Source organism: Haemorhous mexicanus, chromosome 6 (assembly GCF_027477595.1).
Source record: "Haemorhous mexicanus isolate bHaeMex1 chromosome 6, bHaeMex1.pri, whole genome shotgun sequence".
Taxonomy (NCBI): domain Eukaryota; kingdom Metazoa; phylum Chordata; class Aves; order Passeriformes; family Fringillidae; genus Haemorhous; species Haemorhous mexicanus.
Window position 1 is genome coordinate 64,710,229 of NC_082346.1, and position 21,574 is coordinate 64,731,802.

Here is a 21,574-nt window from a genome sequence, read left to right on the forward strand (position 1 = left end):
CAGCAAGAGAAGGAGGAGCAGGAGGCGGGTCGGGGGCGGAGCGGGGCGGCTCCACACAAACCGTATCGCTAACGGAGGCGGCTAGGAGCGCCGGGCGCGGTGGCGCGTGCCTGTAATCCCAGCTGCCTGGGAGGCTGAGCCCGACGGATCGCTTGAGCCCAGGAGTTCTGGGCTGCCGTGCGCTGTGCCGAGCGGGCGTCCAAGCTAAGGCCGCCATCAATATGGTGACCCGCGGGGAGCTGCGGGACACCAGGTTGACTAAGGAGGGGTGAACCGGCCCAGGTCGGAGACGGAGCAGGTCAAAGCTCCCGTGGCGGTCAGTAGCGGGATCGCGCCTGTGAATAGCCACGCCAGCGTAGCCTGGGCAATACAGAGACACGCGGGCTCCCCTTTTGCCACCTACCAATAACACCACCCCCCAAAACCCCCCAAAAAACCCCTTTTTGCCCCAAAACACCCACACGCAAACACTGCCTCCTACTGGACAAACACCGCAACAACCCCGCGCCGCTCAATCATAGAATTCGCAACTCCAAGCAAATTTTGAAGCCAAATCCGCCCTGAAATAATAAATGTGGACAAACACTCATGAAAGGGGTCCCGCGGGGTCCCTTTGCTGTCGGACACGGACACACGTGGGCTCCTTTGCCCTGCTCAGCACAGAGAGACGCGGGGCCCTTTCCTGCCCCCCTCAACCCGGGATCCTTTTGCCACACACGGGACCCTCTCGCGCCCCTTTCTGTCCCCCTTTCGCTGCCCTCTCCCGGGGCCCCTTGCTCATACTCGGACCCTTTTGTCATCGCCGGAGTCTTTTTTGCCACTCTCGGACTCTTTTCTGTACTTTCTGGACCTTTTTCTGTCACCTCCAAGCCCCGCTCGCCGCCCACCCCCTCAGCGCCCCCTCTCTCACAGCGCCTCCTGCTGGTCGCGCGCGGCACCACCCCCCGCTAGGTTCGGCAGCTGCGCGGCCGCGGAGCGTCGGGGATTGGCGCCGGGCGCGACCCGTAGCGCCCGTGGGCGCAGGCGCGGGGCGGCCGCGGGACGCCGGGAGCCGTGAGGGGCCGGGAGTCGTGAGGGGGGGGAGCCGGGATTACGGAGGGGCCGCGGGCCGGGATCCTTGTGGGTCTCGGCGGGCGGCGCCGGCGCCATGAAGTCTCGCTTCAGCACCGTCGACATCCGCGCGGTGCTCGCCGAGCTGCGGCAGAGGTACCGGCACTCCCCGCCCGTGCGGCCCCGAGAGCGAGGCCCGGCCCGGTGGGACCTGGTCCTGCCCCGGGTCCTGTCTCTGGTTCTGGTTCTGGTTCTGGTTCTGTCCCCTCTCCTCCTTCTGGCCGTGGTCCTGGTCCCGGCCCGGCGTAGTCTCAGGGTTGTGGGGGCTCTGCTCCTCCATCGTGTCCCGCTGTCACAGCTCTGCCCCTCAGCACTGCCCTGCCCGGGCTCTGCAGAACCCCCTCCGTCCCGCTGCCATCCCCTTCCACCCCTGCCAGGGGCAGGCTGCTCCAAGCCCTGGTCCAGCCTGGCCTTGGACACTGCCAGGGATCCAGGGGCAGCCACAGCTGCTCTGGCAATTCCAGCCCAGCCAGGAATTCCCAGTTCCCGATCTCCCATCCATCCCTGCCCTCTGGCAGTGGGAGCCATTCCCTGGCTCCTGTCCCTCCATCCCTTGTCCCCAGTCCCTCTCCAGCTCTCCTGGAGCCCCTTCAGGCCCTGCCAGGGGCTCTGGGCTCTCCCTGGAGCCTTCTCCTCTCCAGGTGAGCACCCCCAGTTTCCCACTTGGGAAACTCCTCATGTCCCTGTGGAGCTCTGACACATTCCTGGTGTTGAGCCCCACTCTGAAGGGAGTGACTGACAGCCCAGGCCAGGTCAGTGCCCATACTGGGATTACTGGTGCCCTGTGCTGGCCAGGAGCTCCAGTATCACCAGTTCATTTTACATCCCTGCCACCAAGAGGAGCACAGGCAGGAACTGGCAGCTTTCTCCCTTTTATCCATTAATATAAATTCCTTCATCTAATTTTCATCCTCTCTTAATTGCTGTGTATTAAGAGCAGTTTCTCCATCTCTCCATGGTTGTTGCTTCCATTTCATTCCATTGATCTTCCTCTGCTGCCCTTTTGGTTACTCCTTGGCAATTTATCCTAACTTAGTAATTGATATGATTTGCTAATTTATCCTAACTTGGCAATTTATCCTGATTTGCCCTTCCATGTACTTTAATTGCCACTGGGATTTTTTCCAGCCAGCTGTGTTTTGGGTTCTCCAAAGCATTCCTTGTTTTCCTTTTGGCAGCTTGTTGGGAATGAGAGTGAACAATGTTTATGATGTGGATAACAAGACCTATCTCATTCGCCTGCAAAAGTAAGAGCTTTAAATATCTGTACTTACAAATTCTTTAGAAATGCCATGTGAAAACCAGATTTTTTAAAATTGTCTGCAGAAATTTCTGTCTTGTTTCCAGTGAAATTCTGCTGGTTTTTTTTATAAAATGCAGTAATTTTTACCCAGAAAGTTCTTAGGAAATGGGAAATGCTGCAGAAATCCCTGTGCGGACGGGTGGGTGGTGAGGTGTCTGCTCCTGTGCCAGGTGGGATCCCAGAATGTCCTCATTTGGAGGGGGTGCAGCTGGGGGTTTTGGGGTGCAGCTGGGGGTTTTGGGGTGCAGCTGGGGGTTTTGGGGTGCAGCTGCTCTGTTCTGCCCCCAGGCCAGAGTGCAAGGCCACGCTGCTGCTGGAGTCGGGGATCCGCATCCACCTGACAGAGTTTGAGTGGCCGAAGAACACGATGCCATCCAGCTTTGCCATGAAGGTGAGCTCAGCAGGGCGTGGGTTTTATGAAGTGTCTGCATGTCAGGAAGGAGGGGTCACCTTCTGTCCTTGGAGGCAGGAAAATAGGGAAGGGTTATCCCAGTGAATCCTGGTTCTGCAGGTGGCTGAGGACAAGGGAAGAGTGAATGTGGGCTTGGGGTCACATCACTGATGTTCAGTGCCTGAAGGAGTGAATGTTTAAACTGATAAAAACTTTTTATAAACTTTATTGATAGTTTTTATGGACTTTATCTGTAAATTCCTTCTGGAATGTTGCTCCAGTAAAATCCTTGTCTTTCCAGTTGGATTGTGTGAGTTTTTAATTGCTGGATGCAGCACCCTGTGCTCCAGAGTCCTCTGCTCAGTCTGCTGAGCTCTGGAGGTTCAGACCTTGCTCCAGGCTCTTCAGTTGGGCTGCTGCAGGTGCATCCAGGGGGATGCAGCCTGGGATGACTCCCATGGATCTGTTTAACCTCTGGGTGCAGCCAGAAGTGACTCAGCAGGGATTCTCCAGCGTGGCTTTCCACAGCAGAGATGGATGCAGGGTTAATCCCAATTCTCTTTACAAATAAACTCTTAGAATTTGAACCAGCTGCTCCTTGAGCTAAACAAACAACTTGGAAAAAATGTCTTAATGTTAAGATTTGGGCTCAATTACATTTATAATTATCAAAATGAAGGTGTTACCTTGGTGAGCACCAACATTTTTACTGTTGTGATATTTGAGTTAAATGGGAAGTGGTTGGTGCCACAGGAGGGCTCTATGGCCAAGCCTTCCCCAGGTGCTTTCAGATGTTTCCCAGACATTTTTCCCACCCTTCTGATGCCTGGAGAGGCTGCTTAGGACAGAGGCTAGACAGAGTTAAAGGCTGAAGGTGGGTATTTATTGAAAGGCCTTCAAAGGCACACGTGGGCATGCAGGAGGCTTGCAGAGGCCACACCCAGGTGGGACAACATTCATGAGTTTTTCAGACAGATGAAAGTTTGGTCCATTTGCATATCAGAGGTTAATTGTCCAATTATAACTTCACTAATGAAGTCACTCCAAGTTTTTCCCCTGTCCTGGTTTAGGGCAAATTTGGGAGAGAACCTTCAAAGGGGTTTCTCTAGAAAGCAGATTCAATTGGCTCCTCCCCTGACTGGCTCAGGAAAAATACTTCCTTGGAGAAAAGTGGAAAAAACTGTTTATTTCACAGGCAAAGCATTCACCAGCACAAAACCAAAAAATATGAACAATATTAAACAAAAAAAAATCACTGATTATTATGATTAATTCACTGTTGGTTACATTTTTTGGGCCCTGAGCCAATGAGGCATCCTTGAGTTTCAGGCCTAGAGAGGAACTATCTGCATAAAACAGGAGGGACCAGCAGCTGAGCTTTATTTAGAGTTCCCCACTGAGGCAGCCCTGATTTGAAAAACATAACAGCTCCAGCTTGAGGCCTCCCCCGCAGTGCCGGAAGCACCTGAGGACGCGGCGCTTGGTCAGCGTGCGGCAGCTGGGCGTGGACCGCATCGTGGACCTGCAGTTCGGCAGCGAGCAGGCCGCCTACCACCTGATCCTGGAGCTCTATGACAGGGTGAGCCAGCCTGCTCTCTGTGCTCAGACAGTCTCTTTTCCCAGCCCAGAGGCCAAAGAAGGAGTCAGGATTCTTCTGGTCTGGTTTTCAAGGTTGTTTTCTGTTGTCTGTAACGTTCTTTCCCTGGCCTGCTGAGGTCTGTTCAGCAGGTCAGTCAGTGGCACACTGACAGTCCTCAGGGCAGTGTTATCTTTTATACTAAAAACTACTGAAAACTACTACTTTTTATACTAAAACAACTACTTTTTTTACTAAAAACTACATGTACTTTATTTACAATAATTTTTGAATACCTATCACTGATGTTAGACAGTCTGTCTCTACCCTAAACCAATCCAAAAGTGCCACCATCACCCAGAAGATAGAGGCTAGGAAGAAGGAGAAAGAAGGACAAGGCATGCCCAAATTCCTTCATCTTGGGACCCCGAGCCCCCATTCTAAAAACCCCAAAATTCTACTTTTCACCCTGTGACAAACTAACTATCATTCTACTTAAACTTTTGTGGCTTGTAAATCCTCATATAAGGTTGGTAATTTTTCCCATGGGTCCAGATCAAAGGCACAGGGGTCTTGGGCTCTGTGTCAAGGTCTCTGAGCCCCCTGGCAGGGACTCGAGTCCTCCAGGGCAGCCAGAGGAACTTCCTGGGTTCTGACAGGCTGCCAGTGTCCCCCGGGGCAGGGACACCGCGCTGGCCTCGCTCAGGGTCCCTGTGCTCGCAGGGCAACGTCGTCCTCACCGACCACGAGTACCTGATCCTCAACATCCTGAGGTTCCGCACCGACGGCGCCGACGACGTCCGGTTCGCCGTCAGGGAGCGGTACCCGGTGGAGAGCGCCAAAGCTGCTGCGCCCCTGCCCACCTTGGACAGGTAACCTCAATTTCAGAGCTCAGATTTGGTGTATTCATTGTGGCCAGTGCCAAAGCTGCTGCGCCCCTGCCCTCCTTGGACAGGTAACCTCAATTTCACAACTCATAAATGATGTATTCATTGTGGCCAGTGCCAAAGCTGCTGCGCCCCTGCCCACCTTGGACAGGTAACCTCAATTTCAGAGCTCAGATTTGGTGTATTCATTGTGGCCAGTGCCAAAGCTGCTGTGCCCCTGCCCACCTTGGACAGGTAACCTCAATTTCAGAGCTCAGATTTGGTGTATTCATTGTGGCCAGTGCCAAAGCTGCTGTGCCCCTGCCCACCTTGGACAGGTAACCTCAATTTCAGAGCTCAGATTTGGTGTATTCATTGTGCCCAGTGCCAAAGCTGCTGCGCCCCTGCCCACCTTGGACAGGTAACCTCAATTTCAGAGCTCAGATTTGGTGTATTCATTGTGGCCAGTGCCAAAGCTGCTGTGCCCCTGCCCACCTTGGACAGGTAACCTCAATTTCAGAGCTCAGATTTGGTGTATTTATTGTACCCAGTGCCAAAGCTGCTGCACCCCTGCTCACCTTGGACAGGTAATCCCAATTTCACAACTCATAAATGATGTATTCATTGTGGCCAGTGCCAAAGCTGCTGTGCCCCTGCCCACCTTGGACAGGTAATCCCAGTTTCTGTTGGAATCTGAAATGCAGGGAACTCTCAGAACTTTGGGCTTGTGAGCCAAAGCTTAGAATTAAATACAGGATTGAATCTGAGACCTTGGAAAAGGCTCCCAAACTGAGGTGCTAGAAATGAGAATATGGATTTGTAGTCTAAAGCAGAGACACATTAAGAAGAAGAGAGTTTGGAGTTTCAGAGTTTAAGATATAGAAATAAAAGTAGTTCCAGAGGCAAACGAGGAGTTCAGAATGCAGCACTGTGGGTTTGTTGCCATAACATGAGTGGCTAAGGAAGCTCACACTGGAGCATGGGTCCATGAGATGAAATATTTAAAGATTGGGTCAAAAACATAAATATCCTTGTTGGCAGTGTTGTATTGGTCAATAAATCCTTAAATAGTCTTGTGACTGAGGGTCCTGTGACCTCCTGAGCCATGCAGTGAAGATGTGAGCCCAACTCACCCTTCCTGTTTATGTAGAAGATAAGAAAATAAACAGCATTATCTAAAAAGCTCAGAGGTCCCATCTCTAACTCATTCAAAACTCCTTCAGAAATCCCCATGAATTTCAGAGCTCATAAATGGTGTATTTATTGGGACAAACCCAAATTTGTCAGAGCTGTGAAAATCTTTGGGTAGTTTATTCCAGGCTGTTTTTAGTTTCCTTTTTTAAGGCTGGAAACATTTTGTAGCTTCTAAGCAATGCAGTGTTGTTTTAAAACAAGTTATTCTTTGGAATTGCAACTTTTTATTTTCTCCTTCTTGCAGGTTAACTGAAATCATATCAAATGCACCCAAAGGGGAGCAGCTGAAGAGGGTTCTCAACCCACTCCTTCGTAAGTGATTGGCCTTTGTCAGGAGATGGAATGAGGTCACTCAATGTGTGCTCTGTCATGCTGGAAAATTTAAATAACTCTTGGTTTGGAAAGCCAGGTGTCTGCTAAGGAGGGCAGGAGCCTCCCCTGAAATGGAGAATGTGAACCCAACCCCCCCCAACTGTTTTAAATTTGACAATAGGGACTCTCAGGCAAAAATATGGGAGCAGGAATGACAGTTCTGTATTAGGGAAGAAAATAAAAGGATGAAATAAACAGTGCAGTGAACTAACCCAACCCTGGCAGAGCCAGAGCACAGCCTGACACCCTGTGGGTCAGGGTGCTGGCAGCAGTCCCACTGGAATTGTGGCTCAGCCCTCCTGCAGTGCCAGGGCTGGTTCTGCTGGAGCAGGGATCCTGGAGAAGGGTGCAGTCTGCCTCTGAAGGTCCAGGGGCAGAGGCAGCTGCTGTTCCTCTGGGAAATCCAGAGGAGAAGCCGTGCTGGTGTTCCAGGATCTCCAGATTCTATCCGGGTAGGAATGCTTGGCTCCTCCCCCTGGGCTCCCATCTCCCAATGGGATGCTGTAGCTCTTATCAGCCATGCAGGGACATTCCATGGCCTCTTATCAGCAGGTGTCTGCCCAGAGGGAGGAGTGGGTGTGGGAGAGATGAGGAAAACTGCCCAATGGACAGGACACAGCTGCCATACCAATGGCAAATAGAAAACATCTTGCCTTGCAATGTGGGACAATAACTTATCACAGAACCCTGGAGTGGTTTGATTGGGGTTTGGAACCTTAAATCCTATCTCATTCCACCCCCTGCCGTGGGCAGGGACACCTTCCACCCTCCCAGGCTGCCCTGGGAAACAGGGATTTAGTGATTCCAGGGATCTGCCCCTGGTGCAGCAGTGATGAGCCCTGGCAGTGGCTCTGCTGGAGCTCTGCCTTGGCCATTTTGCACCATCCTGGTACCAGACTGGAGCTGTAAGTGTAAAGTCAAGTTTTCCTCAGCACAGAACCAAATTTGTCTTGTTTGAGATCAGAACAAAATTGGTTTCCTCCTGACCTGCCAGTGCTGCTCAGGCAGAGAATTTCCTTAGCAGCTCAAATCACACCTGAGCCTGACTTTCCCAATCTCTTGATTCTCTTTTTCACCACCCTTTTCTCTCTCTTTCTCTACCCCACCCTCTTAAATAATTTCTATATAACAACAACAACAACAGCATTACTGTGTAATTGCTAATTATTTCCCCCCCCCACTGATCCCAGCTGTGCTGTATCCATGCTGGAATTTGGTGTTTCTTTTCCTGTCATGTAGGAAACCTTGGCCTCACGTGCTGTTACTGATCCAGTCACCAGGCACAGCTGCTCCTCTCTAAAATCCTCACCATTTTTCCCTTTTGTGGCAATTTTGGCTTATTCTCACCCCCCCCTCCTCACCCACCCATCCCTTCTGCCCCTTCCCTGATTTTTGGCACTTCTCACTCTTCTCACACTCTTATGTCCAGTTTTGTTGTGTTTTTTTTTAATGCAAATTGTGAATATTTTCTACAGATGATCCTTCACTATTTCTTTTTTTTTACCAGCTTATGGGGCCACTCTCATTGAGCACTGCCTTATAGAAGCTGGATTTTCTGGAGCTGTCAAAATAGATCAACATCTGGAAAATAAAGGTGTAATATTTTAAAGGCTGGGCCACAAACATGGGGATTTTTATGTCTGTGTAGTGTTTTTTTTCCAAAGAGATGAGTGAACCTGTGGTTCTGACCCTGTGGGGGTTTTTTTAATGTTTTTAGCTTAGGGACCATCCTTGTTTGCATTAAAACTCTTTGATTTGTGCATAAATTGGAGAGAAAATGTCAGATTGTTCCTGTAGTCTAAATAATTTTTTACTGACACCACCTCACCATGAGGTGAGTTCTGGTTGTTTGACAAGGAGAATTAACATCCAAGTCTTTATTTGTAGCAAACGTTGGGGATTTGGTAAAGCAGCAGCTTTACATTTATTGGGAAATTAAAGATTTGGGGAATAAAATCAGAAAATATTTTCCTGCAGTCTTATTTTCCTCGTGTGTTTTATATTTGCCATAAATCCAGAGGATTTTTCCTTCTTACTGCATTATGGTGCAGTAAAAAAATAACTTCTCACAGCTTCTGGTTTATGCTTTACCTCTGCAGCTTTAATTTCATGAAGTGCTGCTATTTGTGGGGTCTTTTTTTCCTCCTGAAACTTGAATAATTATGTGCTAAAAGCATCTAAATAAATTTTTATATTAATAATTTCCCAGATGTAAACTTAGACTCCTGTTGAAAATGAGCAGTAATTGCAGGGATGAAATATTTCTGGTGTTTTCTCTTCAGAAAACCTTGCAAAGGTTCTTTCAGCTCTAGAGAAAGCAGAAGAATACATGGCCCTCACTGACAACTTCAGTGGCAAGGTGGGTCTGGGGTGGGTTATGAGTGGTTTGGAATTGCAGAGTTAAACTGGCAAGCAGGAATTGCTCAGGGATTCCCAATTCCTGCTGTTCCCAGCTCTGGATTTTATTCCTGGGTGTCAGGTGCTGATGTGGAGTAAAAATTGCTTCTTTCCATGGGCTGGGCAGCAATTAAATAATGCACAGGCAGGTTGTGTGAATCCTGGGAGATTGGCACTTGGGTTTTAGTAGGTTCTGTAATAAATCCTGCACAGAAACTCTGCATTGATGGGATAGTCCTGAGGGCTGGGAGAAATTCCCTTCTTTTTCCAGAACAAATTGGAGTCAAGACAAGCCAGTGGGTCAGGCACAAGGTTCCCTGCTGGAATTATTTATTGATACCTCAACCTTTCCACAGACAAATGGTATTTTTGTTTTCTTTCAGGGTTATGTTATCCAGAAAAGGGAGAAAAAGCCCAGCCTGGAACCAGATAAACCAGCAGAAGATATCTACACGTAACTATTTGAAGTATTTCTACTAGTCTGCATAACAGAAATTAGTTTTCAGGTGATAATATCAAATGTGTATTTTACAGATATGAGGAATTTCATCCTTTCTTGTTTTCTCAACATTCAAAATGTCCCTACTTGGAATTTGACTCATTCAATAAGGTACAGTGCTTTTGCTGATGCTGTACTTAAGTGCTTGAATTGACTGCTGCTAAAAAGAGTAATGAAAGCATAGTGCAGGGGTTGTTAATGAAAGCAGAGACCTTGGAAGGGATGAATCATTTTATGGATGAATGTTTGATGAGAAGAAGCCACCCCCAGCAGGGCCTTTGGGCTGCAGCTGGGCAGGGCTGGCTCCTGAGCTCAGACCCTGCTGTGAGGGAGGTGGAAGCTCCAGGCAGAAAATCCCAAATGTTTTATTCTGCAGAGCTGGAGTCTGAGTTGTCTCTGGAGTTAACAGTTGTGGCAGACATCACATTTACACTTCTCCTGTTCCTGCTCTGAAAGCCTCAAACCTCTTATTTGGGGTTTCCTTGGGCATTGTCCTTTCTGCTCCTCGACTCATTAACAGCTGGAGTCACTAATTGCTTCTTGTTCTTGACCTTGATCTCCAGAATTCCCACTCCACACTCCTGCCCTGCCTCCTGCCTCAATTTCTGCCATCTCCTTCAGTGGTCACAGAACCCCAGAATGGTTTGGGTGGAAGGGACTCAGAACCCAGCCAGTGCCACCCCTGCCATGGCAGGGACGCCTCCCACTGTCCCAGGGTGTCCCAGTGTCCAGCCTGGCCTTGGGCACTGCCAGGGATCCAGGGGCAGCCCCAGCTGCTCTGGCAATTCCAGCCCAGCCAGGAATTCCCAGTTCCCAATCTCCCATCCATCCCTGCCCTCTGGCACTGGGAGCCATTCCCTGGCTCCTGTCCCTCCATCCCTTGTCCCCAGTCCCTCTGATGATCTAAACAGCCCCAGACCTTCCTCACCTCGTGCTTTAAGCACAGCTGGAACACCAGGAGCAGTTCTTAGGCACTCTGGCTCTTTGTGCTTGTTTAACTGACCCTGAAGCAGCAGGGATTGAGGGCAGACACCTCTGCAGCCATTTAATCTGAACCAAAGCAGCTTCTTCTCCATCATTTCTTAGCAAAGAAGTTGAGCCATTGCTTGGCCACTGTTTTCCTTCTGTGTTTGCAGTGAGACTCAGCCCTGAGTGTCCTGCTGGACTCTTCCCATGGGAAGGGAAATGGAGAAAGCTCCTGGAGGGTGTCTCAGCCTCTGGCACCTCTTTTAGTGCTTCACAGCCCCTTCTCTGCAGGGCCCCTCCTGTGCCTGCCCTGAGTCAGGCCAGCCTGGGGATTCTCCAACCTGAGTCTCTCCTGCAGGCCACAGATGAGTTCTACTCCAAGCTGGAGGGGCAGAAGATTGACCTGAAGGCCTTGCAGCAGGTGAGTCCTGATCCAGCCTGGGCAGCTGGGATGGCTCCCACATCTCCAGAGCCTTCTCTTGCTTCTTGCAGTGGTTGCCTGAGGCCATTTGGTAATGGCTTCAGGTAATCACTGCAAGATTATATAGAAATATAAATATATTTTTATATAAAATATTAATATTTCTTTCCATTTTGTATTTAAAAGGAAAAACAAGCATTGAAGAAACTTGAAAATGTCCGTAGGGACCATGAGCACAGACTGGAAGCTCTCCAGCAGGCTCAGGTAAGACAGATTTTGGGTTTTAATTAAAAAAGTGTGTAGTCACACCACCATGGGATGGTTTGGGTGGGAGGGAGCTTCAATCCCACCCATCTCCAGGGGCAGGGACACCTTTCCTTGTCCCAGGGGTTGGCAGCACTGGAGCTGGATCTTCTCCCGTGCCACCACTTCCATCCATCCTTGCATTTCTTCACCACTACTTCCACTTTTATATCACCTCCTGCTGAGCACGTGTTTGGCTGCACTGCTCCAAGCTGCTCCTTTCCCTAAGGAAGCTGACCAGCTGAAGGGGGAGCTGATAGAGATGAACCTGGAGGTGGTGGACAGGGCCATCCAGGTGGTGCGCAGCGCCTTGGCCAACCAGATCGACTGGACCGAGATCGGCGCCATCGTCAAGGAGGCCCAGGCCCAGGGGGACCCCGTGGCCACGGCAATCAAAGAGTTAAAGCTGCAGACAAACCACATCACCATGCTGCTGAGGTGAGTGCAGCAGATGTAAAAATACCCCAAAGTTGCTTTTCTGTACCCAGAAGTTTTGGTATAAAAGCTGGGATGTGGCAAAGTTAATCAGGTAGGTTTTGGTTGCCGTGCTTTCAGAAGTGGCAGTTTATAGAATAAACTTGTTTTCAGTCAGTTCCTTAGACTGGAGAAATTGGATTCTTTATCTTCTGCTTTTGTTTTCTTTTTTCCCCCAAATTTGGCTGACTCCAAGACAAAAAAGGGTTGGCACATGAAGCTTCCTGTGTCTGTACAGTGGGAAGGGTTTAGAGGCTCCTTGAGCCCTTTCTAAACTTCTGAGAGAATGAAATTAAGAGCACATTGCACCAAGGATTAAAAATTCACCCGTTCTCTTATCCTACTCTTATGATCTCATGTGTTTTTAGGAACCCCTATGTGTTATCTGAAGAGGAAGAGGAGGAGGATGATGCTGACGTAGAGAAGGAAGAAACAGAGGAACCAAAAGGAAAAAAGAAAAAGAATAAAACCAAACAGTTGAAGAAACCTCAGAAAAACAAACCCTTATTGATTGATGTTGATCTCAATTTGTCTGCCTATGCCAATGCCAAAAAGTAAGATTTTTCAGTAAATATTGAGTGTGTTTTTGTAGGATCAATTTCTCTGGGTGTGCAGGAGGAAGGGTTTTGGGATCTCTTGTTAAAAATAAGAGTTAAAAATTGAAATAGCAGCTGGTCCTGAGCTCTGGGATGGGAATTCCTGGTGCAGAGCAGCTGCTCTGTGGCTCCCACTGATGGAATTTCTCAGTTCTGCCCATGGAACAAAAGGCAGAGGCCTGGGCTGAGTGGGATGAGGATGAAGGAGTTTGAGCTGCTGGGATTTCAGGACACACACTTGTGTTTCACAGGTACTATGATCACAAACGACACGCAGCCAAGAAAACTCAGAAGACAGTGGAAGCTGCAGAAAAGGTATTTTTTTCTCTTGGATTTTAGGAGATATTTAGAAGGAAAATCCCTGCCACTCCTCAGTGGGAAATCCTGACCTGATCTGGGCAGCCCCAACAAAACATGAAAGGGAAAACCAATCACCCAGAGCTGTTTTATTCTTGGCATTTGGAGCTCATGGAGGATTGCAGATCCCTGATGGATCCTCCTTTTCCACCAGCAGCATTGGAAATGCTCAGAGCAGGTGGAGGCACTGACAGACCAGGACTTAGAGTGGAAAATCAGTGGAAATCCTTCCAGTCCCAAGAGCTGGTCATTTCAGGGAGCAGCTCTCCAGGGAGGAGTTTTAAGGGCAGGGCTGGGTGGAACCTGCCCTGTGATCAAGTCCAGAGCCATTTCCTCCCAGTGTTCAGTGGGGAATTCTGTGGTTCCTGCTGGATGGTGACGATGCTTTCTGTCCAAACAGGCTTTTAAATCAGCTGAGAAGAAGACCAAGCAAACCCTGAGGGAAGTTCAGACTGTCACCACCATCCAGAAGGCCAGAAAGGTCTATTGGCAAGTACAGCTCCATCATCCTTCTCCCATGTCCCGTGTCAGGATGGATCTTCCCTGGCTTAGAGTGGAGCTCTGTGGGATTTCTGAGCACTGCACTTTCCATGGAGTCTCCTTAAAGAGTCAGGGGATCCCTGAATGGTTCCCAGGGACAGCAGCTGTGGCTGCCACCTCCCTGGAAGTGTCCAGGGCCAGGCTGGACATGGCTTGGAGAAGCCTGGGGCAGTGGAAGGTGTGGTCCAGGGGGATTGGATCATCTTTAATGTCCCTTCCAACCCAAACCATTCTGAGCTTCTGCGCTTTAAAAAGCAACAAACAAATGAAAGCTCAAAGCTTTTAATTATTAAAATAATAAATAGGAGGACTGTGCTTCTTGTTCCCTCTCCAGATCTCCCTGCCAGTGATGCTGTAGTTGTCCCATGCCTTGTTTTTATGTCCCAGGCCTGTGGATGAAAGTAAAAATATTTTCAGTCTCATAAATTGTAGGTGCTGAGATGGATATTTTGAGTTTGGTATCAAAAACCAGCTGTGCAATGTCCTGTTAGTTCCAGCTGTTCCTCACACTGTGGATTTGCTGGAATTTGGCAGGTTTGAGAAGTTCCTGTGGTTCATCAGCTCTGAGAATTACCTGGTGATTGCTGGCAGGGATCAGCAGCAGAACGAGCTGATCGTGAAGCGCTACCTCAGAGCAGGTGAGCCCATGGAGGCCAAGGGGGGGTTCCTCCTCTTTCCCACTTCTGTGAGTGTCCAGGAGTGACAGGGAAAGGTCCCTCTGCTTTGTCCTTGAGCTGGGCCTTGGATCAAAGGGAATTTTGGTGGTGGGAGTTCTCTGGTGCCACGGGGCGAGAGCGGCTTGGATGGGCTCCCCTCAGGAGCAGAGGAGCTGATTCTCCCTGGGACAAGGATGGGCTAAAAGGCTTCTGTGTCCCCACCCTGCCCCTTGCAGCCAGACCAGGCATTTCCATCTAACATTGGAGATTCCCTGGCTCCAGGGATGTGTGGATCTGAGGGAAGTCTGTTTCCCAGGGGACATCTACGTGCATGCGGATCTGCACGGAGCCACCAGCTGTGTCATCAAGAACCCCTCAGGTACCTGTGGAGCCCTGGGGACAGGAGCCTTCCCTTGGGATGGGATTCAGTCCTTCCTGGGAGGCTCCCAGGCTGGCTCAGGGCAGGATCTGATGGCTCCTGCTGTGCTGGGTGTTGCAGGTGAGCCCATCCCGCCGCGGACGCTGACGGAGGCGGGGACCATGGCCCTGTGCTACAGCGCTGCCTGGGACGCCCGCGTGGTCACCAGTGCCTGGTGGGTGTCCCACAGCCAGGTGAGCACAGAGGCTGCAGCTCCCCAGGGACACACCCCGGGGGGCTGGGATAGGAGCCCATGGGTGTGGATCCAACTTCTGTGTGAGGGTGGGGAGATCACACCAAAGTTGTGGTGGCTTTGTTGATGCCTCAGGTTCAGCTTTTGTATTTTTCACACTCTGGGCTGCTTTAGTGTGGGGGTCTGGGTTCATATTATGGGATGGTGAGCTCTGTGCACAGAGCAGGGAGACAAAACAATTCCTGCTCCAGCTGGGCACCAAGGACAAATGAGCCAAATCCCAGCCCAGGAGCACAAACCCCGTGGGCTGGAGAGAGAAAAACAAGCAGGGTGGGAGTGCCTGGGCTAAAGCTGGGATGGGACAATGAACTGCAAGGTGCAAATGGAGCAGAGCTGATCCCAGGGAGAGACCCCGTGCCCGGCCGTGCATTTTGGGGCCATTTTGGGTCATCCTGGGTGCAGCCCTGGCTGGGCTCTGGTGCTGCCCAAGGTGGATCCATGGAGGAGATCCTTGGAATAAATCCCTGCTTTGTTCTGGGACTCCATCCAGCCTCTGCTCTGGGGCAGCCTGCACAAGGCAGCATTATTCCCTGAATACTCCTGAGTAGATCCTGGCTTTATTTCCTGAGTTACTCACCCAGGACTCCTAAAACTCAGTGCTGGTAGGGTGTGATTGGATTGAAACATCCCTTAGGAAAATTCCCTGCTAAGGAGAGGAAGAGCCCCTTGGATATGGAGTCTTGCAGAGCTGTTCCAGGAGTTCAGCTCCTGTTGAGCCAGTGTTTCTCTTGGAGCTGTTGTCACCTGATGCTGGCCTTCTGTCACAGAGATTTTTTACAGTTTCTTGTGGTTTTCTTTTAGGTTTCTAAAACTGCCCCCACGGGAGAATATCTCACTACTGGCAGCTTCATGATCCGAGGTGAGGCACAGGGGAGCAGTGGGAGTGGGATGTTTTCCCAAAGGTGCTGGGCTGTCCTGCAGTGGCAGCAGATCCCACTCTTCTCCCAGAAATCTCTTGGGAATGGTTTAGTCTGAGTATCAGGCAGCTGCAGCAGCAGTTTGAGCTGAGCCCTGGGCAGAAGTTCATTAACTCAGCTGCTTTTGAGCTCTCCTGTTCTCATCCCAGAGATAAAAAAGCCCCAGTGTAATTTTTTGGTAGCCTAAAGCCTCTAATAAAAACAAATTTTGGAAGTACATCCTGCAGCATGGCTGCTAAACCTCCTCATGAGACTCTCCCTTTGTTTTTCAGGGAAAAAGAATTTCCTTCCACCTTCTTATCTGATGATGGGCTTCAGCTTCTTGTTTAAGGTACAGCTTTTCCCATGCAGCTCCTGCTGGCTTTTGTAATTTGCTTTGAGCTGCAGGAGGTTTATTTTCTGCATCTTGCTTATCAGTGTATTCCCAATTACTTCTTTTCCCACTGGGAAAAATCCCATAAAGAGCTTCTTGCTGATAATGGCTCTGCTTTCATTTCCATCTCAGCCCAGTGTGCTGTCTGCATGCCAGACAGACTCTGGACCTTCCTGCTCTGCCAGGGCTGTTCCCCCAGCTCTGTTTGGAACCTGAGCATTTCTGTGTGTCACCCTGACTTGTGGGGTTGGCACACTTGGGTCTGGTTTCATTTTCTTGCCTTTTGATGGCAGGAAGTGTTAAAAAAGGAAGGAAAAGCTGAGGGAGGTGTTGTGTGAGCATGGCCAGGCCTGACCCAGAGGCTCCTCGTTTCCAGGTGGATGAGAGCTGTGTCTGGAGGCACCGGGAGGAGAGGAAGGTCAAGGTCCAGGATGAGGAGCTGGACACAGTTTCCAGCAGTGCCAGCGAGCTGGTGGCTGAGGAGGTGGAGCTCTTAGGTACTGGGGGACACTGGGGGCTGTGGGGGCTGCTGGGGGGTCCCTCAGGCTCGGGGGGATCCCAGTTTGGATCACTGATAGGACAGAGGGGAATGGTCTCACACTGACACAGGCCAGGGATGGATGGGATACTGGGATGGAGTTCCTGGCTGGGAGGGTGGGCAGGCCCTGGCACAGGGTGCCCAGAGGATCCCTGGCAGTGCCCAAGGCCAGGCTGGACAGGGCTTGGAGCAGCCTGGGACAGTGGGAGGTGTGGGTGGCACTGGATGGGCTTTAATGTCCCTTCCAACCCAAACCATCCTGGGATGATGGATCAGTTTGGTGTTCCTGTGTTTTCCTGCCCTGGGTGCCCCAGATGGAGGAGACAGCAGCAGTGAGGAGGAGAAAGCCGAGGCTGAGGCAGCTCCAGAGGATGTGGAGGCTCCAGAGGGTGAGGAAGCTCCAGAGGGTGAGGAAGCTCCAGAGGGTGAGGAAGCTCCAGAGGGTGTGGAAGCTGAGAGCAGCCGGGAGGAGGGCAGTGCTGAGCAGGGAGGAGGGAACACTCCTGCTCCAGAGGCTGACTCCGAGGAGGATGATGGAGACTCTGAGGAGGAACATCCAGAGCCCAAGAGGGAAGTGAAGGAGGAAGAGGTGAATTATCCAGACACCACAATCGACCTGTCACACCTTCAGCCCCAGAGGTGAGAGAAGCAGCAGCTGGGGCACCTGAGGGTCTCCTAAAACACTGCCAGGACAAGGCTGGGATGTGTTGCCATCCCTTCCTTCCATGCTCAGCAATGGGAATGCTGAGAAACAGCCCTGAGCTGCCTCTGCTCTGCTGAGGCTGTGGGGTGAGCTCAGCTCCCTCTTGTCCCTGGCACTCCTTAGAGGCTGCAAGGAGCAGGGACTGGGTGAAGCTCATGGGGAGCTGCACACTGGGGCTCCCTTGGTGCCCAGGCTGTGTTTGGTGCTTGTGTGTGCATGAGAGGAGCTGGCAGAGGGCTAAGATTGTTTTCTCAGGTGAATCCCAGTGTTCCTGCCTTTTCCAGTCAGCGAAGCTGGGATTGCCAGGCTCTGGAAAGCTGAAAGTTAGAACCAGGCTGCTGAAATCTGGGCTGTGCTTGGTGTGTCTGTGGTGAGCTGCCCTGCATCTGCTGATCAGCTCCTTTGCCATCTCCCCACAGATCCCTGCAGAAAATCATCCCCAAAGAGGAAGAGCCCAGCTTGGTAAGGTCCCAGCTCCCGTGGTGTCCCAGAGCAGTGGGAGCTGCTGGGCAGGATCTGCCCTAAACTGCCGTTCCCTCCTCAGGGCGACAGCAGGGCCCAGGGCCGGAGGCATCTCTCTGCCAAGGAGAGGAGGTGAGAGCCAGTGGGTGTTCCAGGGCATCCCAGGGTGGGTTGGAAGGGACCTTAAATCCCATCCCATCCCACCCCTGCCATGGCAGGGACACCTGCCACTGTCCCAGGCTGGCCTTGGGCACTGCCAGGGATCCAGCCACAGCTGCTCTGGGTAGATGCTTTTTCCCCATTCCCTCCCCATGTCCTGGGCACATCTGTACCCACTCCAGCCTGTGCCCATTGTCCATCCTGCATTTCCAGGGGGACGTGCTGCTCCTGGACTTTGGGAATGCTGGCTGGGAACAGTTTTACTGGTGGGCTGGAGAGGTTTTTCTGAGGAGGGGCTGTTTCCAGTGTTCCTCTGGGTCCCTGTGGCAGGGAAGCAGGATGGGAATGCTGTCAGGAGAGCAGCAGCCTCTCTCATCACAGCAAGTGAGGGTGTTGTGATTGTTCTCCTTAGAGAAATGAAGAAAAAGAAGCAGCAGAACAACTCTGAGAACTCGGAGCTGTCTGAGGAGAAGCAGAAGGAGACAGAGACCCAACCTGTGGCTGCTCCCAACTGCCCCAAGGCTGCTCCAGCCCCTCAGCCCATCAAGAGGGGCCAGAAGGTGGGCAGGGACCTGGGCTAAGCTGTTGCCATGGAAACAGGGACAGCAATCCCAGGTGTCCCAGACCCCCATGGCTGCCCTGGTGGTGCTGTGAGGGGTCTCTCATGATGGTGCTGGGGGTTGGCACAGAGCTCACTGGAACCAGTGCCTTGCTTACTGGTGACCTGCTCTGAAAGTCTGGGATACTGGGAAGGAAAGAACATCTGTGCTTGCAATACTCTGCTAAAAGTTGTCATTTCTGAAGCTGTTGGTGTTTCCTCCTGCAGAGTAAAATGAAGAAGATGAAGGAGAAGTACAGGGACCAGGACGAGGAGGACCGGGAGCTCATCATGAAGCTGCTGGGGGTGAGGGGGGAGCTGTGCCATCCCCGGGGTGTGGTGGCTCTGGTCACCAGCCCTGACCACCTGTGTCACCACAGTCTGCAGGCTCCAACAGGGAGGACAAAGGGAAAAAAGGGAAGAAGGGGAAGACAAAAGAAGAGGCAGCAAAGAAGCAACAGCAGAAACCCAAACCCCTGCGTCGTGCAGCAGGAGGGGGCAAGGAGACCCTCCCAGCAGGAATTGTGCTGCACGAGGCACAGGAGCCAGCCCTGGATGAGCTGCAGGAGGACAGGGTGAGGAGTGGGATGGGATGGGATGGGATGGTGAGGAACAGGGTGAGAAGGTGAGCAGCAGGAGGGGAAGGTGAGCAGCTCCTCTCCTCTCTCCTCGTCTGCCCCTGTGTCTGTCCTTGCTCTGTGTGGCTCTCCCACCCAGGAGGCAGAGCAGCTCCCCTTGGATTTTGGGCACTGTGGAGAGCTCTGTGTCTGCTGCCAGGGCTCAGGGAGCCCACTGGATTCCCAGAGCAGCCCAAAGCCCTGCAGCAATCCCTGTGCTCATCCTGTTCCCAGCACAGCCAGAACTGGGGCTCGGAGCAGTCCCGAGGCTCCTGTTCAGCCAGCACCTCCCCCTCAGCCGGGTGTGCCCCGCTCCCAGCCCTGCTGCTGGGATTTGCTATCTCTGAGCACCATCTGCTCCTCCCAGCTCGGCGTGTGCCAGGCAAATGAGAGGTTGGAAAGAAACTCCACCCTCCCGCCCACAGCAAAGTGCTGCTCTCACCTTGGTTGGGAAAGGAGCTCAGTTCTCTTTGCAGGGACAGTGGGGCTTTCTGGGGCTGCTGATTAAAGAATTTGTTGGGGACAGGGGAGGCAGGAGCAGCTCTGTGGTTTCTGCAGGCCTGATGTGTCCTCTCTTTGTGTGTGCAGGAGGAGCAGGACCAGGAGCAGCCAGGACTGGAGGTAAAGGCTCAGTTCTGTAAGGGCCGAGGTGGGGCTGTGCTCCTGTTGGGACTGGGACATGGGGGAGCCCTCCAGGACTGTTTGAACCCACCTTCATTGTATTTTAAAATTTCACCTCCTTAAAATTAACCTCTGTGCCTGCCCTGCTCATCTCCACATCCTCCACAAACCCAGAGCTGGCTCCATGGATGTTTGCCCTTGGTTTTTGCCTTGCTGGCTCTGGGCTGGAGGATGACACAGTGAGCAGTGCAGGTTCTTTAGTTTGAAGTTTATTTACATATCAAATTACTTCAAACTTTTCTGTAATTACTTTTGTGTAATTGCAGGCTGTGGGTGTTGCCCAGGGCTGGGAATAAGTGAATTCCTTTAAATTCCTTAATGGAGCAGGATAAGGGTGTCTGCTGGGGGAAGCTTTGGGTGACCCTTGGCCCAACACCAAGATCCAGCCAAGGGTGTGATTTTAGTGATGAAGCAGGATCAGTCACAAATCCTGGCTTGGGAATTCCATGGCAGTTCATGCTCATGGAACCATGGAATGGTTTGGCTTGGAAGGGCCCTCTAAGGCTGCCTGTTCCCACCTCCTGCCCTGGGACTCCAGGGAGGGCTGAGCAAGGTCCCAGTGGAGCTCTTTGTGTCCCAGGAGAGCGAGGCCCTGCTGGACTCCCTGACAGGGCAGCCCCACCCCGAGGACATCCTGCTCTTTGCTGTCCCCATCTGTGCTCCCTACACAGCCATGACCAACTACAAGTGAGTGGCAGCCCCTTCCTGGGAGGGCACGTGCTGAGGCTGTTGTACTGACAGAACCCTTTCCTTGGGGCAGGTATAAGGTCAAGCTCACTCCGGGCACCCAGAAGAAGGGCAAAGGTATGGTGTGAGAGCCCGAGCCCCTTGCTGTGCTCTGCCTGCTGCAGGCACTGTGCTTTCCAGGCTGTTTCACTCTTCCCTGGCTTTTTCCAGCTGCCAAGATTGCCTTGCACAATTTCATGCAGTCCAAAGAAGCCAGTGCCCGAGAGAAGGATCTGTTCCGCAGCGTGAAGGTGAGGCTGGCCCTGCAGGGGCTCCTCTGCAGAGCAGCAGCAGAGTGTCCCCAAGGGCCATTTTGGGAGGAAATGCTGCCAAACTGAGGGTGCTGCTGGGCTTTGTAGCAGTGGAGTTTGTACTCCTGGGGAAGGTCAGAGAGTCCTGCAACGGTTTGGGGTGGAAAGGATCTTAAACATCCATGGGCAGGGACACTTCCCACTATCCCAGGCTGCTCCAAGCCCCATCCAGCCTGGCCTTGGGCACTCCCCAGCTCCTCTGGGAAAGCTCTGCTGCCCAGGCTGGGAAGGACCATGAGCAGCTGAGCCTCAGTGGGAGCACTCGGCCTTCTGTTTGTGCACTGTGTCACTGTCTGACAAAAGCAGCATCTCCCAGGAACCCCTCTGGGTTTGGGAATGGGAATTCCCGGAGCAGGGGCAGGAGCTTGCACTGGGAGTTGAGGTTGGAGATGTCCTGGTGCTCACCAGGACCAAGGAGAGGATCCTGCCAGTGGCCCAGAAAGGCTTTCCTGCTGTGGTCACCTTCTGCTCTCCCCTGCTCCCTAGGACACAGATCTGTCAAGAAATATTCCTGGGAAGGTGAAAGTGTCAGCACCTCACCTCCAGAACATGAAGAGGAAGTGATTCCATGCTGGGGGCTGGGACAGATGGACACAGACCCACGACCAGGACTGAATCCCTGCACCCAGGGCCTGCATTCCTGGGGGTTTAGCTGGACTCTGATACAAACTGCAGATAAATGTGGAATTAAATTGCTGGCATTTGGTCAGGAATGTCCTCCCCTGCTGCTGCTTCTCTGAGTGCTTGTTCCCCACTGCTGGGCAAAGGCTCTGGAGTTTGGGGCAGGAAAACTCTGG

At 51.8% G+C, this 21,574-nt stretch overlaps 1 protein-coding gene across 1 annotated transcript; it reads left to right on the forward strand.

The window, feature by feature from the left end:
- The first annotated feature begins 1,039 nt into the window (after window positions 1-1,039).
- NEMF (nuclear export mediator factor) lies at window positions 1,040-21,490 on the forward strand. The gene is made up of 33 exons (XM_059850706.1): window positions 1,040-1,206; window positions 2,289-2,357; window positions 2,702-2,804; window positions 4,258-4,383; window positions 5,104-5,252; window positions 6,685-6,752; window positions 8,320-8,406; window positions 9,095-9,171; window positions 9,593-9,663; window positions 9,744-9,819; window positions 11,033-11,095; window positions 11,282-11,359; window positions 11,628-11,836; window positions 12,241-12,426; window positions 12,720-12,783; window positions 13,226-13,314; window positions 13,900-14,003; window positions 14,338-14,400; window positions 14,521-14,633; window positions 15,494-15,551; window positions 15,882-15,940; window positions 16,359-16,479; window positions 16,835-17,159; window positions 17,643-17,685; window positions 17,768-17,817; window positions 18,257-18,404; window positions 18,671-18,748; window positions 18,823-19,017; window positions 19,648-19,680; window positions 20,321-20,427; window positions 20,501-20,544; window positions 20,638-20,717; window positions 21,264-21,490. Exons 1-33 carry the CDS (start codon window positions 1,148-1,150, stop codon window positions 21,339-21,341), a joined length of 3,273 nt encoding a protein of 1,090 aa, XP_059706689.1. The 5' UTR covers window positions 1,040-1,147; the 3' UTR covers window positions 21,342-21,490.
- Window positions 21,491-21,574: the final 84 nt, after the last annotated feature.

Bases quoted from the DNA above. Each gene is read 5' to 3' on its own strand.
- NEMF (XM_059850706.1), top strand. From the start codon at position 1,148: ATGAAGTCTCGCTTCAGCACCGTCGACATCCGCGCGGTGCTCGCCGAG. The intron at 6,753-8,319 runs GTAAGTGATTGG...TTTTTTTACCAG, and splicing joins GGTTCTCAACCCACTCCTTC to CTTATGGGGCCACTCTCATT. The intron at 15,552-15,881 runs GTGAGGCACAGG...TTTGTTTTTCAG, and splicing joins TGGCAGCTTCATGATCCGAG to GGAAAAAGAATTTCCTTCCA.